This window comes from Balaenoptera borealis (genome assembly GCF_965194805.1).
Source record: "Balaenoptera borealis genome assembly, chromosome: 5".
In the NCBI taxonomy this organism is placed as follows: domain Eukaryota; kingdom Metazoa; phylum Chordata; class Mammalia; order Artiodactyla; family Balaenopteridae; genus Balaenoptera; species Balaenoptera borealis.
Window position 1 is genome coordinate 127254581 of NC_138862.1, and position 17636 is coordinate 127272216.

General features: G+C 36.6%; 1 protein-coding gene across 7 annotated transcripts in view; it reads left to right on the top strand.

The window, feature by feature from the left end:
* The window catches only part of CEP70 (centrosomal protein 70), a 78611-nt gene that overhangs the window by 6861 nt on the left and 54114 nt on the right, over window positions 1-17636 (top strand). For 5 of the 7 annotated variants that reach the window (XM_082393694.1, XM_082393698.1, XM_082393697.1 and 2 more), the window contains exons 3-6: window positions 13152-13277; window positions 15852-15942; window positions 16062-16185; window positions 16519-16699. In XM_082393694.1, coding sequence (XP_082249820.1) covers window positions 13152-13277; window positions 15852-15942; window positions 16062-16185; window positions 16519-16699 — 522 coding nt within the window. Of the gene's footprint in view, window positions 1-13149; window positions 13278-15851; window positions 15943-16061; window positions 16186-16518; window positions 16700-17636 lie in introns of those variants that run through there. The other 2 variants (XM_082393699.1, XM_082393700.1) reach the window with 2 other exon arrangements.

The window sequence follows — 17636 nt, forward strand, 5'->3', positions numbered from 1 at the left end:
GTAAATTGATACAGCCACTATGGAGAACAGTATGGAGGTGCCTTAAAAAAGTAAATATAGGACTACCATATGATCCAGCAATCCCACTACTGGGCATATACCCTGAGAAAACCATAATTCAAAATGACACATGTACTCCAATGTTCATTGCAGCACTATCTACAATAGCCAGGACATGGAAACAACCTAAGTGTCCAATGACAGATGAATGGATATAGAAGATGTAGTACTTATATACAATGGAATATTACTCAGCCATAAAAAGGAACGAAATTGGGTCATTTTTGGAGATGTGGATGGACCTAGAGTCTGTCATACAGAGTGAAGTAAGTCAGAAAGAGAAAAACAAATATCGTATATTAACTCATATATGTGGAATCCAGAAAAATGGTACAAATGAACCTATTTCCAGGGCAGAAATAGAGATGCAGATGTAGAGAATGGACATGTGGACATGGTGGGGGGAAGGGCAGGGTGGGACGAATCGGGAGATTAGGATTGACATATATACACTACCATGTGTAAAATAGATAGCTAGTGGGAACCTGCTGTATAGCACAGGGAGCTCAGCTCCATGCTCTGTGATGACCTGGATGAGTGGGATGGGGGTGGAGTGGGAGGGAGGTCCAAGGGGGAGGGGATATATGTATACATATAGCTGATTCACTATGTTGTGCACCAGAAACTAACACAACATTGTAAAGCAATTATACTCCAAAAAAAAAAAAAGTGGTGAATGTGGACATCCTTGCCTTGTTCCTCATCTTGGAAAGCTTTCAGTCTTTCACCATTGAGTATGATGTTTGCTGTAGCTTTTTTATATATGGCTTTTATTTTGTTGAGTTAGTTTCCTTCTATTCCTAGTTTGTTGAGTGTTTCTATCATGAAACGGTGTTGGGTTTTGTCAAATGCTTTTTCTGCATCAGTTGAGATGATGATTTTTTTTTTCCTTCATTCCATTAATGTAGTGTAATACGTTGATTTCTTTTCATATGTTGAACTATTTCTACATTCCAACTATAACTCCCACTTGGAAATGGTGTGTAATCCTTTTAATAAGCTGCTGAATTTGGTTTACTAGTATTTTGTTGAGGATTTTTGCACTGATGCTTATAAGGCATATTAGTCTTTAGTTTTCTTTTCTTGTATTGTCTTTGTCTGGTTTTGATATTAGGGTAATGCTAACCTCCACGAATGAGTTAGGAAGTGTTCCCTCCTCTTTAATATTTTGGAAAAGTTTGAGAAGGATTGCTAATAGTTCTTTAAATGTTTTGGTAGAATTCCTCAGTGAAGCCACCAGGTCCAAGGCTTTTCTTTGTTTGGAGTTTTTTGATTACTGATTCAATCTCCTTACTAGTTATAGGTGTACTGAGATTTTCTATTTCTTTGTGATTCAGTCTTGGTAAGTTTTGTGTTTCTAGGAATTTATCCATTTCATTTTGGTTATCTAATTTGTTGGCATACCATTGTTCATAGTACTGTTTTATACTTTAAATTTCTGTATAATTGATAGTAATGTCCCCACTTTCATTTCTGATTTTAATAATTTGAATCTTCTCTTTTTTTCTATTCATCTAGCTAAACATTTGTCATTTTTGTTGATCTTTTCAGCTGTCTTTCATTGACTTCCTCTATTGCTTTCCTATTCTCTATTTCCTTTGTTTCTACTCTAATTAATCTTTATTATTTTCTTTCCTTTGCTAGCTTTGGGTTTAGTTTGTTATTCTTTTTCTAGTTCTTTAAGTTGTAAAGTTAGGTTGTTAATTTGAGACCTTTCGCATTTTTTAATGTAAACTTTTATAGCTATAAATTTCCCCCTTAGCACTGCTTTCACTGTGTCCTGTAAGTTTTGTTTTCATTTTCATTAATAGCTTAAGTATTTTCTAATTTCTCTTGTGATTTCTTCTTTCATCCATTGGTTATTTACAAATGTGTTGTTTAATTTCCATAAATTTATGATGTTTCTGTTTTATTTATGTTATTGATTTCTAACTTCATCCGTTTGTGGTGACTTAATTTGTGGCCTAACATATAGTCTATCCTGGAAAATGTTCCACGTGCACTTGGAAGACTGTGTATTCTGTAGTTGTTGGGTAGAGTGTTTTTGTTTTTGTTTTGGCCACACCACGCAGCTTGTGGGATCTTAGTTCCCTGACCAGGGATCAAACCTGTGCTCACTGCAATGGAAGTGCAGAGTCCAACCACTGGACCACCAGGGAATTCCCCAGAGTGTTCTTTATAAATCTGTTAGATCTGGTTGGTTTACTGTGTCACATCCTGTTTCATTACTTTTTTCCTGTTTCATTACTTTTCTTCTATCTGGTTGTTCTATCTATTATTGAGAATGGAGTGTTAAAGTCTCCAACTACTACTATTGTAGAACTATTTCTTCCTTCAGTTCTGTCAATTTTTACTTCATATATTTTGGTGATCTGTTATTAAGTGCATAAGTGTTTATAACTGTTATATATTCTTGCTGTATTGAATCTTGTATTAATATGTAATGTTAACTTTGTCTCTAGTAACCTTTTTTGATTTAAAGTCTATTTTGTCTGATACTAATATAGCCACCCTTGCTTTCTCTTGGTTATTATTTTCATAGAATATCTTCTACCATCTTTTCACTTTCAACGTCTTTGTGTTGCTGGATCTAAAGTGGGTCCTGTTTTAGACACATGTAGTTGGATTTCTTAAATTCATTCTGCCAATCTGTCAAGAGTTTAACCCATTTACATTTAAAGTGATTACTCATAGGTAGGGATTATTTCTGTCATTTTTGCTATTGTTCATAATATCTTATGGCTTTTTTTTTTCTCATTTCCTGTATTATTGTCTTTTGGTGTTTAGTTGATTTTTTTATAGTGAAATGTTTTTCTTTTCACTTTTCTCATTTCCTTTTCTATATATTTTATCACTGTTTTCTTTGCAGTTACCATGGAGATTACATTTAACATTATAAATTATAACACTCCCCCACCTCTTTTAGTTGTCGATGTTGCACAATTACATCTTTATACATGTGTGCCCCAAAACATAAATTAATAATTGTTTTAAATGAATTTAGTCTCTTATTTATTTTTTATTTATTTTTATTTTTGGCTGCATTGGATCTTCATTGCTGCATGCGGGCTTTCTCTAGTTGCGAAGAGCGGGGGCTACTCATCATTGCAGTGCGCAGGCTTCTCCTTGTGGTGGCTTCTCTTGTTGCGGAGCACAGGCTCTAGGTGTGCGGGCTTCAGTAATTGTGGCTCACAGGCTCTAGAGCGCAGGCTCAGTATTTGTGGTGCACGGGCTTAGTTGCTCCGCGGCATGTGAGATCTTCCCAGACCAGGGCTCGAACCCATGTCCCCTGCATTGGCAGGCAGATTCTTAACCACTGCACCACAAGGGAAGACCCAATCTCCTAAATTAGGTGGAAAATGAGATGTGACATTACATACCAAAGTTACAATAATATTAGCTTTTAGACTAGTGATTGTTTTTTAAAAAATTATCTGTTTCTTAACACATTATTGACTGGAGACTTATTAATGTGTCTTTTGTTACCCAAATGTTATTGACTGGAGATGTATCAATATGTTTTTAGAGAGTGATAAAATTAACATCACTGTGCCAAGCTGTTAGAACTTAAAATTGATCAAAGTTTCTTTATACAACTTATGATTGTCATTATCATTCACATTTTGCTCCTTTAGGTTTTTGTTCCAATCTTGTGTATATTATAAATGCAAGTTTATTATGGTAAAATTTTCAAAAATGACGCATCATGAAATTTTGAGTGAAGAAGAACTTTTCAATGAATTTATGCAGATACTTTCTCTGATTTTCCAAGTGACGTATATACTAGTGTCTCAGAAGATGATAGTTCTTCAGAGTATAGTTCTGATTTAGACGATGTGAATATTAGGCCAACAAAAAAACAAAAAACCTTAGTGATTGATTCTGATACAGAAAGTGAAAATGAAGCTCATGGTTCTGGAGAATGCTCCTTTGCTTCTGCAGAAGAGTCGATTGAAGACAACATTTCACGAAAATTAGAAGACTTAACAGATGTGTCAGGTGTAACTATTGAGTGTAATAACCTGCAAAGTGTTAGTGAAATAACAGAATTAATTTTTGGTAACTACTTTTTCGAGTTGGTCACTTCTCAGACAAACTTGTATCACCAACAGAATGAAAAATCATATAAAAAGTATGATAAGGCTTCAAAATGGACTGATGTAACTGATAGTGACATGAAGAAGTTTCTTGGATTAATAATTCTGGTGGGACAAATAAGAAAGTCACACTGGAAAGAATATTGGTTGATTGATCCCTTACTTGAAACACCTACTTTTCCAAAGATTATGAGAAGAAGGTTTGAACAAATAATGACATTTCTTCACTTTAACGATAACTCAGAAACTCCGCTTCCTGCAGACAGAATTTCAAAAGTTAAACCTCTTTTGGATTATTTTCTACCAAAATTTCAATCGATCTATAATACCCAAACAAGAGCTATCACTTGATAAGGCAATCATAAAGTGGAGAGGACGGCTCAGATTCAAAACCTATAATCCCAGAAAACTTACAAAATATGAAATTTTGGTCAAGATGGTTAGTGAAAGTGAAATCGGTTATCTATATGCAACCTTGAGATTTACACAGGTGAAGGAAAGAAACTGCAAGAAACAATATTATGGGTCCTACCACCTTATCTTGGTTTATGGCACCATATTTACTAAGGCAATTATTACAACAGTGTGTCCACATCTGAAATATTGTTGAAAAATAAAACCAGAGTTTGTGGGACCATAGGAGAGAATCGTGGTCTACCAAACAAATTAAAGGAGAAATGTAAAAATCTACAGAGGGGAGAAATGACATTCTTACAGAAGGGAGAAGTGATTCTTATATGGAAAGACAAGAAGCTAGTCCGCATAGTGACAACTATTCATGACACCTCCATAGCATCTACAGGAAAGGAAGACAGGAGGACTGGCCATCAGATAACTAAGCCTACTTGTGTATTAGAGTATAATGTATGAAAGGAGTTGATTGATCCAATCAATATCTGGCAAACTTCAATATCCTCTGGAAAATTGGTATAAGAAAGTGGGTTTCTATTTGAGTAATTGCAGTTTATTTAATGCATTTAAAATTTATTGTAGCCTTAAGGCACAGAATAAAATTACTTACAAGCAGTTTTTGTTAGCAGTAACTAGAGAATGGGTAACTGACCCTTCTGGTGAATGTAGTGTTAGTCCTGCACCTGGTCCTTCTTGTGGCATTTCTAAAAGAGCCCCCACACAAAGATCCACCTTGTCAACTCTCAGGTAAAATGAAAGAACATATCGTAGAGGAAATAATCCCCACAGGACTAAAAAAAAAATACTGCCAGAAAGTGTAGAGTCTGCTCTTCCAGGGGAAAGTGCAGTGAAACATGGTGTATTTGTAATAGATGTTCTGTTCCCCTGCACAGAGGTGCCTCCTATACTCCCTGCCACACTCTAATGAAATAATAGAATGCTTTAGTGAGACATGTACAAAGTTTCAAATAAATACATTAAGTGCAAAAATAGTTGTTGATATTTACTCAAACATGGGTGTTTCAGTATTCACTTACATAACAAATTGATGGCCACAGGCGTTAGTTTCTGCAAAAATCCCCTGGTCAGTAATGTGTTAAATCATGTAGAAAACAAAAAGTGGAGCTACACGTCTTTGTCATAATAATAGTAGCTTTTATAATTGCCCATGTATTTACCATGCCATTTACTTTTACTGAGAACTTTAGTTTTTCATATGGCTTTGATTTACTGTCTAGTGTCCTTTCATTTCAACCCGCAGGACTCCCTTTACCATTTCTTGTAGGGCAGGTCTAATGGTAACGAACTCCTTCAGCTTTTGTTTATCTGAGAATGTCTTAATTTTGTTCTCTCTTTTGAAGGACAGTTTTGCCAGGTATGGGATTCTTGATCGACAATTTCTTTCTTTCAGCACTTTGAATGTATCATCTCACTACCTTCTGGACTCCAAAGTTTCTGTTGAGAAATATGCTGGTAATCTTATTGATGATTCCTTGTATGTGATATGTCACTTCTCCCTTGCTGCTTTCAGGATTCTCTCTTTGTGTCTTTCAAAAGTTTGATTATAATACTTGCTGGTGTAGGTCTGTCTGAGTTTACCTTTCTTGGAGTTTGTTGACCTTCTTGAATATATGTATTTGTATTTTTCAACAAATTTGGGAAGTTTTCAGCCATCATTTCTTTAAATATTCTCTCTGCCACTTTCCCTCCCTTTTCTCCTTCTGGGCTCCCCACAGTTTGTATGTTGGCCTGCTTGATGGTGTCTCACAGGTCCTTTAGGCACTGTTCACTTTTTTAAAAAAATATTTATTTATTTGGCTGTGTCGGGTCTTAGTTGCGGCAAGTGGGATCTTTTGTTGCAGTGTGCGGGCTCTTCTTTGCAGTATGCAGGCTTGCGGCATTTGGGCTTCTCTCTAGTTGTGGTGCTCAGGCTCCAAAGCACGTGGGCTCTGTAGTTGCGGCACTTTGGCTCTCTAGTTGCGGCGCGCAGGCTTAGTTGCCCTGCAGCATGTAGGATCTTAGTTACCTGACCAGGGATAGAACCAGCGTCCCCTGCATTGCAAGATGGATTCTTTTTTTTTTTTAATTAAAAAAAATTTTTATTTATTTTTTGGCTGCATTGGGTCTTTGTTGCTGCACGCGGGCTTTCTCTAGTTGCGGCAAGTGGTGGCTACTCTTTGTTGTGTTGCACGGGCTTCTCATTGCAGTGGCCTCTTGTTGCAGAGCACAGGCTCTAGGCCAGCGGGCTTCAGTTGTTGCAGCACTTGGGCTCAGTAGTTGTGGTGCACGGGCTTAGTTGCTCCGTGGTATGTGGGATATTCCCAGACCAGGGATTGAACCCATGTCCCCTGCATTAGCAGGTGGATTCTTAACCACTGTGCCACCAGGGAAATCCCTGCAAGATGGATTCTTAACCACTGGACCATCAGGGAAGTCCCACACTGTTCACTTTTATTCAGTCTTTTTTTTCTGTTCCTTAGACTCGATAATTTCTATTGTCTTATTGTCACATTTACTGATTCTTTCTTTTGCCTGTTCAAATTGCCTTTGAATGCCTCTAGTGAATTTTTCATTTCAGTTATTGTACTTTTCAACTCCAGAATTTTTTTGATTTCTTTTTAGGTTTCCCATCTCTTTATTGATATTTCCGTTTTGTTCATATATTTTCTCTTAATTTTTCTCCACATCTTTCTTTAGTTCTTTGAATATTTTTAAGGTGGTGGTTTTAAAATCTTTGTCTAGTAGTTCTGCCATCAGGTCTTTTTTTTCAGGGACAGTTTCTGTAGATTTGTTTTTTTCCTTTAAATGGGCCATAGTTTCCCGATTCTTTGTATCCCTTATTTTTTGTTGAAAACTGAACATTTCAATCTAATAATTTGGTATGTCTGGAAATAAGATTCTCTTCCTTCACCAAGGTTTTCTGGGTTTTGTTTTTGTTTGTTTGTTTGTTTTAAATTGTCATGGCTGTCTCTGTGCTGAGGATCAGCCTGAGGTATAAACTTAAGGTCTTTTTTTAGCCTGCACCTTTCTTGGGCATGTGCAGTGACTTTCTAATTTCCCATATGTGCATTTACTTTTATTTTTTTTAATTATTATTTTAAAAATTTTGTCTGCATTGGGTCTTCGTTGCTGCATGTGTGGTTTCTCTAGTTGCGGCGAGTGGGGCCTACTCTTCGTTGCAGTGTGTGGGCTTCTCATTTGTGGTGGCTTCTGTTGCGGAGCACGGGCTCTACGCGCATGGGTTTCAGCATTTGCAGCATGTGGGCTTAGTAGTTGTGGCGTGGGGGCTCTAGGGCACGCTGGCTTCAGTAGTTGTGGTGCATGGGCTCAGTAGTTGTGGCTTATGGGCTCTATAGTGCAGGCTCAGTAGTTGTGGTGCATGGGCTTAGTTGCTCCACGGCATGTGGGATCTCCCCAGGCCAGGGATCAAATCTGTGTCCCCTGCATTGGCAGGTGGATTCTTAACCACTGCGCCACCAGGGAAGTCCCTGCATTTGCTTTTAAATGTCCTAGTTTTTGAAGGTGTGGTTTCCAAAAGGGGAAAAGAGAAAAATGAAGAGAAGAAAAGGACAATGGTCCTTTAAATCCCCTGTAAGTCACTTTAACCAGCCTGAGAGGAGCTTATAACAATGCGAGGAAGTACAGTAACACCCTTGCCTCTTTGTCTGCTCCTCTGAGATCAGAAGCAGCAATCAGTCAGATCACAGAACCCCAGAATTTGGAGGACAAGGTCCTTTTTGCCCACCCTGACTCACATAAACTGGGTATAACCTGCTCCTGGTACATTGTGCACAGCTGCCTGCCTTAAAGCTGAGGGTGGGGAATAGGTGGCTTTTACCCTGCCCAGAGGTGAAATTGACTGAAATTAACCACAAATCATCATTTAATCCTTCAGTGGAATTTGCAGGCCTCAATAGACTCAGAGTTCCAAAATAGTTAACATGAGACAGATTCTGCCAGTGAAGTTTTTTCCTAGTTGGGGAGACTCATTCCTGATGCTTCCTACTCTGCCATCTTCCCAGAATCATCTCTTCCTGATCTTGAAGAAATGGATGATTTCAGATTTGGAGCGGAACTGGTTCAAGATATCAGACAACAAGGAAGCTACTAGTGGAGTCATATCAAAAGGATAGGCTTGAATAGCCTTCCCCCAGCCAAAGATGAGACCACATAAGCTTTAATAATAATAATAATAATAATAGTGAACTGAAATCCATAAAATATGTTTAAATTCATGACCTCATACTGATATTAGATTAAAAAAATTTTTTTACAGTAGGTCCTTGTTGGTTATCTATTTTAAATATAGCAGTGTGTTTATGTCAGTCTCAAACTCCCAATCTATCCCTGCCCCCCCAACCATAAGTTCATTCTCTAAGTCCGTGAGTCTCTTTCTGTTTTGCAGATACGTTCATTTGTATCATTTTTTTTTAGATTCCACATATAAGTGGTATCATATGATATTTGTCTTTCTCTGTTGGACTTAACTTCACTTAGTATGATAATCTCCAAGTCCATCCATGTTGCTGCAAGTGGCATTATTTCATTCTTTTTAATGGCTGAGTAATATTCCATTTTATATATACCACATCTTCTTTATCGATGGACATTTAGATTTTCTTCCATGTCTTGGCTATTGTAAACAGTGCTGCACTGAACATTGGGGTGTATGTATCTTTTCGAACTGTGTTTTTCTGCAGATATATGCCCAGGAGTGGGAATGCTGGATCATATGATAGCTCTATATTTTAGTTTTTTAAGGAAGCTCCATACTGTTCTCCACAGTGGCTGTATCAATTTACATTCCCACCAACAGTGTAGGAGGGTTCCCTTTTCTCCACACCCTCTCCAGCATTTATTGTTTGTAGATTTTTTGATGATGACCATTCTGACTGGTGTGAGGTGGTATCTCATAGTTTTGATTTGCATTTCTCTAATAGTTAGCAGTATTGGACATCTTTTCAGGTACCTCTTGCCCATCTGTATGTCTTCTTTTAAAAAAAAAATTATTTATCTATCTTTGGCTGCGTTGGGTCTTCGTTGCTGCGCGTGGGCTTTCTCTAGTTGCAGCAAACTGGGGCTAGTCTTCGTTGCTGTGTGTAGACTTCTCATTGCAGTGGCCTCTCGTTGCAGAGCATGGGCTCCAGGTACGTAGGCTTCAGTAACTGTGGCACGTGGGCTCAGCAGTTGTGACGCGCAGGCTCAGTAGTGGTGGCACACGGGCTTAGTTGCTCCACGGCATGTGGGATCTTCCCAGACCAGGGCGCGAACCCGTGTCCCCTGCGTTGGCAGGCGGACTCTCAACCACTGCGCCACCAGGGAAGTCCCTGTATGTCTTCTTTGGAGAAATGTCTGTTTAGGTTTTCTGCCTATTTTTTGACTGGGTTGTTTGTTTTTTGGTTGTTGAGCCGCATGAGCTGTTTGTAAATTTTTGAGACTAATTCCTTGTTGGTTGCATCGTTTGTGAATATTTTCTCCCATTTTGTGGATTGTCTTTTCATTTTGTTTGTGGCTTCCTTTGCTGTGCAAAAGGTATTGAGTTTAATTAGGTCCCATTTGTTTATTTTTATTTTTATTTCCATTACTCTAGGAGATGGATCGAAAAAGATATTGCTGTAATTTATGTCAAAGAGTGTTATGCCTATGTTTTCCTCTAAGAGTTATATGGTACCTGGTCTTACATTTAGGTCTATAATCCATTTTAATATTATTAATAATAATAATAATAATAATTGCAGTGAACTGAAATGTATAAAATATGTTTAAATTCACAGCCTCATACTAATATTAGATTTTTAAAACAGGATTATCTTCAGAAGATAAAGAACCAATTCATTTTCTTGAAAATTGGTACATCAGTGGAATCACTATTAATGTGGGACCTTCTTGACGTATAACAATGACCCAGAGGAGAGGAAGCTAGGTTTCAGAGGTGGTTTACCCTTATTCTGAGAGTTATAGCCCATCTAGGTAACAATTTTAAATGGGGGAGTGACTTTGATTTTAGCATTCATTTTCACAGATTTTTCTTTGGATTTGGCAAATGCCTTCAGGGAAAAAGTGAGTTTTCATCTTCTTGATTTTTTTTCCCTTGATAATTCGTCATTATCTTATTAGTTCTTTAATGCTTTTAAGAAGAAGACATTTCTTCAACATAGTTTATTCAGCTTTTTTCATTGTCTTTGGAGGCAGAGTTGCCCACTCTACTATTACCAAAAAGTAGGCTACTTACCTCATGGAATTTAGTCTTATCTAGACGTATTCATATAAAACAAATTACACAGGTAATTAAGCTGTGTAATTTGTAGAAGAAGTCTAAGATAATATACAGTGGTAAGATTAGGTAAGATCTCTTTCATTCAGCATACTAATATATGGCAATGACACCAATTATCTATTAGTTTCTGTTTCAGGTTCTCCATACTTTCTATATGTTGTCTGACTTAATTCAACCTATGAGATATAGGTATTACTATGTTTTCTCTTTTACAGATGAAGAAATTAAGGCTCAAAGATGTTGAGTTTGTCCATGTCACACAGTTTAATAAATGGTTAAGCTGCTAGTCACTCAGGCCACCTGACTCTGAACTCAAACCTTTATACTTTACTCTTTGTAGTGCTAGAAGAGCATATAAAAAGAGGACCTGATCTAGTCATGGGATCAGGGGAGATTTCCCTGAAGAAGGAAATATGAGTCGAGAGCTGAAGGTCAAGTATGAGTTAACTAAGTGAAGAGGATAAGAGTGCCTAGGCCTAGAACCTGGAGGGAGATGACACTTTGAAGACTTGAAAGAAGTCTGGTGTGGCTGTTAGGGAGATTGTCAGAATATGTGGCTCCACACTCTTGGGGAATTCTCTTACATTGATATTTACTCCCCTTATGTCTGCTACAGACGTATTCTTCCCACTTCAGAACTGGCTGACTCCTGATGGTGATGCAGTAGGAAGAACACAGCATCACCTCTGAAATATTCTTGCCAAAAAATACTGAACCTGAATTTAGTAAAGCCTTTAGATGTAACTAGTTTACAAGAAACATAGGGGATGAAGAAATATGTTAAATGATAAGAATACAATAAGCCAAATCCGAAATGTGAGTAATTCTATAAGACAAATGGCCTATTCAACAAATAAATGTCAGGTTAAAAAAAAAGAGGGTGGGGGGCGACGAGTGGGATTGTTACAGATTAAAAGAAATTTAGGAATGCTATATGCATTCCTTGAAAAAAAACCCCAAAAGACATTTTTAAGACATTTGGGGGAGAATTGAACATGGACTAGATATTAAGTGATAGTAAGGGATTATTACTATAATTGGGTGTGACAGTGGTATTGAAGTTGGCTGTTTAAAAAGGGTCTGTATTTATTAGAGATGAATACTGAAATATAAGTGGGTAAGGAAGAAATGAAACAAGTATGGAAGAATGTTGGTTATCATTGAACCTGGATTAATGAATACTTGGGTTCATTGTACTCTTTCTCTACTTTTATGTATTTTTGAAAATTTCTCTAATGAAAAGTTTAAAAACTAGCTGAAAGGTGATAGCCGTTGAAGTTGGCTGATATTTTTGAAAAGTATCTTTATTTAAAATAAACGTGGGAGGGATGAACATAGTGGGTGACTTAGTTGTTGGAGCCCAGAATTTAAAGGGGAGAGAGTACTCTGTGATGTCAAGCAGCAAAAATGGCAGAATTTGAGAATTTGTAACGTGTTACTAGGTTTAGCTGAAAATGAATTATTGGTGGCTAGTAAATTGTTGAGTTGGATTTCACTACCTGAAGCAGATATAGAAGGACAGAATGGTGCTTTGCAAGAAGTACTGAACTAGCAGCGGGGAGACTTACTTCTAAGGAATCCTGGGAAGATCATTTTACCTCTCTGGGTCTCAGATGGTTTTAGCATCTGATATATTCATACAATTCTACCAACACTCTCTCTTGCCAGCTCTGGGCAGCTAGAGATTTTGGATTAAACAATTTCCGAGGTTCTCTCAAGCTCTGAGATTCCATGATGCTAATGAATGTGTGTGTGTGATTGTGCCTCTGCAAAGGAGCAATTAGATATCAAAAAATCCAAGGAAATATTTTCCTACAGAGTGGCACAGTCTTAGACAACAAGAGCAAGTGATGGGAGGGTCAACTTAATATAAACCTTTGTGTGTGCCATACAGAATCCTTTGTTGCTAGCTTCTTAGCTACTTAATAAATAAAGACCACCTAAGAATGTGACACATCATTTACCCTTCGAGTTAGTCCAGTGAATTGTTAGACTGGCCTATAACTTTGGGTCAGACACAGTTCTTTTAGTTTTTTTGGGAAGCAGCTTCCAAAAAACATCAATTTATTTATTAGCATCACTTGCTTTTCACATTATCTAGTTAAAACAAATAGTTTTCTTTGTGTGTATGTATGTAAAACCCCATAATGCTTTATTTCTGGAGGAGAACATTATAAAATTCTTAAAATCAGTTTTCTTAGAAGTCATAAAAGTTTTGACACAGGAATACTTAAATTGCCTAAGAGTAGTAGGTTCTTTTAGATGTAATTTCCTTTAACACCTGTTGCACTTTCTTCTTAATTTAGGCAACTCACAATTTTTTATTGCCAACCTCTACTTCCTTTGACTCTACAAAGAAAATTGTATCTACAGCAGCCCCTAAAGCCCAGGAGTCCAGCAAATCATCATACAGACTCATGACTGAAAAACAGGTAAACCTAAAATATTTGAAGCCAGTGTTTGTCAAAGTATATGTCAAAGAATACCACATCTGCAAATGTGAAAAATCTTACTCTCAAAGGCTGCTTTAGTAAAATCATTTTGGGAAATGATGGGTTAAAGACTATTAAGTGATACCGTTATTCTAAGACTTCACAATACAATAAGTCCCCTACATATGAACCTTCAAGTTGCTAACTTTCAAAGATGTGAACGTGCATCTGGTTCCAGCAAGGAACCAGAACCTGTGCCATCAATGTCGGGCGTGAGTGAAATTGCAGCTTGCCCTCCGTCTCCTATTGCTGACGATCCTTCAGCTCTACCATCTCCCACCTCCTCTCCCTCCTCCAGTCAGTAACTCTTCCTGCCCGTTCACGTGATACCAGCCCCTGTATGCCAGCTGTTGTACTGTACTACTGTACTTTGCAAGGTAGTGCACTGTAGGATTAAAAATGTTGTGTTTGTTTGTTTTTTATGTATTATTTGTGTGAAAAGTATTAGAAACTTATTACAGTACAGTGCTGTATAGCCAATTGTGTTAGTTGGGTACCTAGGTACCTAGGCTAACTTTGTTGGACTTAAGAACAAATTGGACTTACGAACACGCTCTCGGAACAGAACTCGTTTGTATGTAGGGGACTTATTGTACTATCAGTCTCCAAAAAGAGGCTTTAGTATACAGTATTTCCTACTTATTTAACACTAATCTGATGAATATTTCATTAGACTGGTGTTCTGCAGCACATACTTTGGAAAATACCATTCTCAACTATTTTCAGAATTTGCAAACAGTTATGTTTTTCTTTCTCTTAAAAGAGCTATCAGGGAACGATATGTGTAATTGGGTCATTCAAAATGTGTGACATTGTTATTTATAGAGCATTTTGTTTTTATGAGTCATAGTAGGCATCCACTTCTATACCCACACAGAACGTTTGGCTCCTAAAACAGATATTAGCAATAATTTTAGTTCTGTGTCGTTAATCTTTGTGACCAGAAGACATAAATAAGGGAAAAGGTTGTGGGAGGGAGGAGAGTTATAGAAAGGATAAAGAAAGGGAAGAAAGTCGGCAGTCAAAAGGAAAGATTTGTTTGGCACTGTGAGTCATAGTGCTATCAGAGAGCCATCATAATAATTTGTTTTTTGTCGTGATAGATTTTTTTTTAATTGAAGTATAGTTGATTTACAGTACTATATTAGTCTCAGGTGTATAACACAGTGAATCAGATTTTACTCCATTAAAAAATATTATAAGATAATGGTTATAATTCTCTAGCTATATGGTGTATCCTTGTTGCTTATCTATCTTGGTAGATTTTTTAATGTCTGAGGGGCATTTGGATGTGGAGAATACTTTTAAAAATTGTCTAGGAGGGTGAGAGGGGAAAAATTGTCTAAATTATTAATCTTAAAGTTATTATGATATTTACATACTCTACACTAATGAAAATGTATAAAGTATATTTTTTCAAGCATTTAAATAGATTGAAAATTCACTCAAATTATATTTTCACAAATAAGTAAGGTACTTAAGGTATTTTAAAAAGAACGCAAAGTACCTCACACAGTGATTTCAAAATTGATCATTGTACTTAAATTAAGAGCCCGTTATAAAACTGTTAATATCATGGATTTAAATGTGTCATTTAAAAAAATCTCCATTTCTGTTCTTATCTGTATTTTATGTTCTTATTTTTCTTCCCATTGTTAGGTTTTTATTTATTTTAGTTTTTATTCTTTTTTAATCTAGAGAGTGAGAGTTACCCTCTCAGGTTTATGGTGTAAATACATATTTAGAATCAGCAATACAAAACTTGAGTGTCTTTCAGAATGATTCTACTAGAATCAGTTACCTGGATGGGCAGACTCCTTTTCATAGTTAGTTCCTTGTATAATAGACAAGTTCTATCTAAATTACTGGCTCTGTCAAGTCAGATATGTTTTGATTTTGTTGTGACCCTAGTCATGGTTAAAGTAACACTTGTTTCTTAGTGACTCAACCTTTCTTTACTCTTCAATTAATATAACCTAATTTGCAGCTTTTTATTTTGATTGGGGCCTGGTCTGGTTCAGTTAAATAAAAAACCTAAGGGCGGGACTTCACTGGTGGTCCAGTGGTTAAGACTTGGCCTTCCAATGCAGGGGGGCTGGGTTCGATCCCTGGTTGGGGAGCTAAGAACCCGCATGCCTCCTGGCCAAAAAACCAAAACATAAAACAGAAACAATATTGTAACAAATTCAATAAAGACTTTAAAAAAACAAAAAACCTAAGTTCTGTTTGTTTCACTGAAATTACAAGGTTTTTTATTTTTATTTAATTTATCCATGAAGGCCTATATGTGAGTATTCTGGAATTATGTAATTATCTGTGCTTATTTGCATCCTTTTTAGTCTCTTAATTTTGTCAGAAACAATTTTGTTTTAATTTTAATCATTATATGTGTATAAAAATTCCTATTAAAGCTTTTGGAGAAGTCTGTTATTCTGGAAACAAAGGTAATTATATACAAGGGTATTTCTTCACCTTATGTCTTAAAGTTGATCCTTTTCTCCCTCGTAATTGTAGCTGGAAGAAGCAGAATGGGAAAGCATAAACGTGCTGTTGCTGATGCATGGCTTAAAACCTTTATCTCTAGTCAAAAGAACAGATATGAAAGGTAATCAGGTCCTATTCTTGCTTCTTAAGATAAAAATGTTCTTTTTCTGTTAAAAAATTTTTGATGTTAAATTTTTTTCCTTTATTTTTACTATGTGTATTACATTTCAAAAAATGTAGATCTCATCATTTTTGACAAACAATCATCACAAAGGATGAGGGAGAATTTAAAAACTTTGATGGAAGAAACATCACGTCAACAGAACATGATCCGGGAGCTCATAGAAACTAATAAGCAGCTTAAGTAAGAAAATGGAAAAAAAAGATCTCTTTTGAATTGTTTGTGTACAAGTGGTATGCATTCTAAAAATAACTCCCTTGAAAAAAATCTTGAAATTTAATTTTCCATTTTGATTAAATATTAAATTAAAAATGCTTTTAGTAGGTAAATCTTTTGGTAATAGCTTAGCTTAGATATGTAATGGTATCCTATATTTCTTCAGTTGGTTTGTGTTATAGGATAGAAATTTTAAGACTGCAAAGAAATTTTAGAAACTCATTGTGTTGTTAGGTGGGTATGTTTGTTGATATGTTTTATTTTTATTACTAAGGGAAGGAATTGTGTGTCTGTTATTAGAAATGAACTTCAGCTACAACAAAGCCGAGCAGCAGATCAGGAGCAACGAGCTAATGACTTGGAACAAATTATGGAGAGTGTGAAATCCAAAATTGGTGAAATGGAGGATGAATCCCTAAATAGGGTTTGCCAGCAACAGAATAAAATAAAAGAACTTCAAAAGGAGCATAAAGTTTTACAGGTACTGAGCTAAACATTTTCTTACATGATAGTATTAAGACAGCTTGTCAGGGTTACAGGTGACTTCCATGTTGCTTAATTCAGTGGTCCTTATCTTACTTGACCTATCATTGTCGTTGCCTTGAAATACTTTATTTGCTTCGTTTCCAGAACATCCTCTCTTCTGGTTTTCCTCAACCCCACTGGTTATTTTTCAGCTCCTTTCCTGATTCTTCTCATCTTCCTAACCTCTTAGTGTTGGATTCCCCAGACTTTTCTCTTTCCTATAAATTCTAACTCCCTTGGTGATGCTCAGTCTAATTCACAGTACTTTTAAATCCATAGCACACACCTCTTCCCTTAATTTCAGACTCACGTCCTACACCCTACTTGATATCTCTACTGGATGTCTAATAGACATCTAGAACTTGTTTACATGTCCAAAACTGAGTTCCTGAATTTCCTCCCCAAACTTTCTTCTTTTAGTCTCCATTCTGATCCAAGTCACCTTCATTTCTTGCCTGCTTCTCTCTTGGTTTCCCTGCTCCCACCCTTGCCTTTTTCAATGTGCTCTCAACATAGTAGCTCAAAACACTCCAATGACTTTCCTTTTTCTTTTTTTAAGAGGAAAATCCAAAACTCTTACCATGGCCTTACATGATCTGGCCCCGTGTTACCTTCTGACTTCATCTACTATACCTCTCTCATATTCTGCTCCAGCCACAATGATACTCTTGCTTTTCTTTGAAATTTTCCTTGACCATTCTCACCTCAGGGATTTTGTACATTTTGTTCTTCCTTTTCCCTCTGCCATGCATGCTTTTTTTTTTTTTTTTTTTTTTAGAAAGGTAATTTTAAATTTATTTATTTATCTATTTATTTACTTTTGGCTGTGTTGGATCTTCGTTTCCGCGCGAGGGCCTTCTCCAGTTGCGGCGAGCGGGGGCCACTCTTCATCG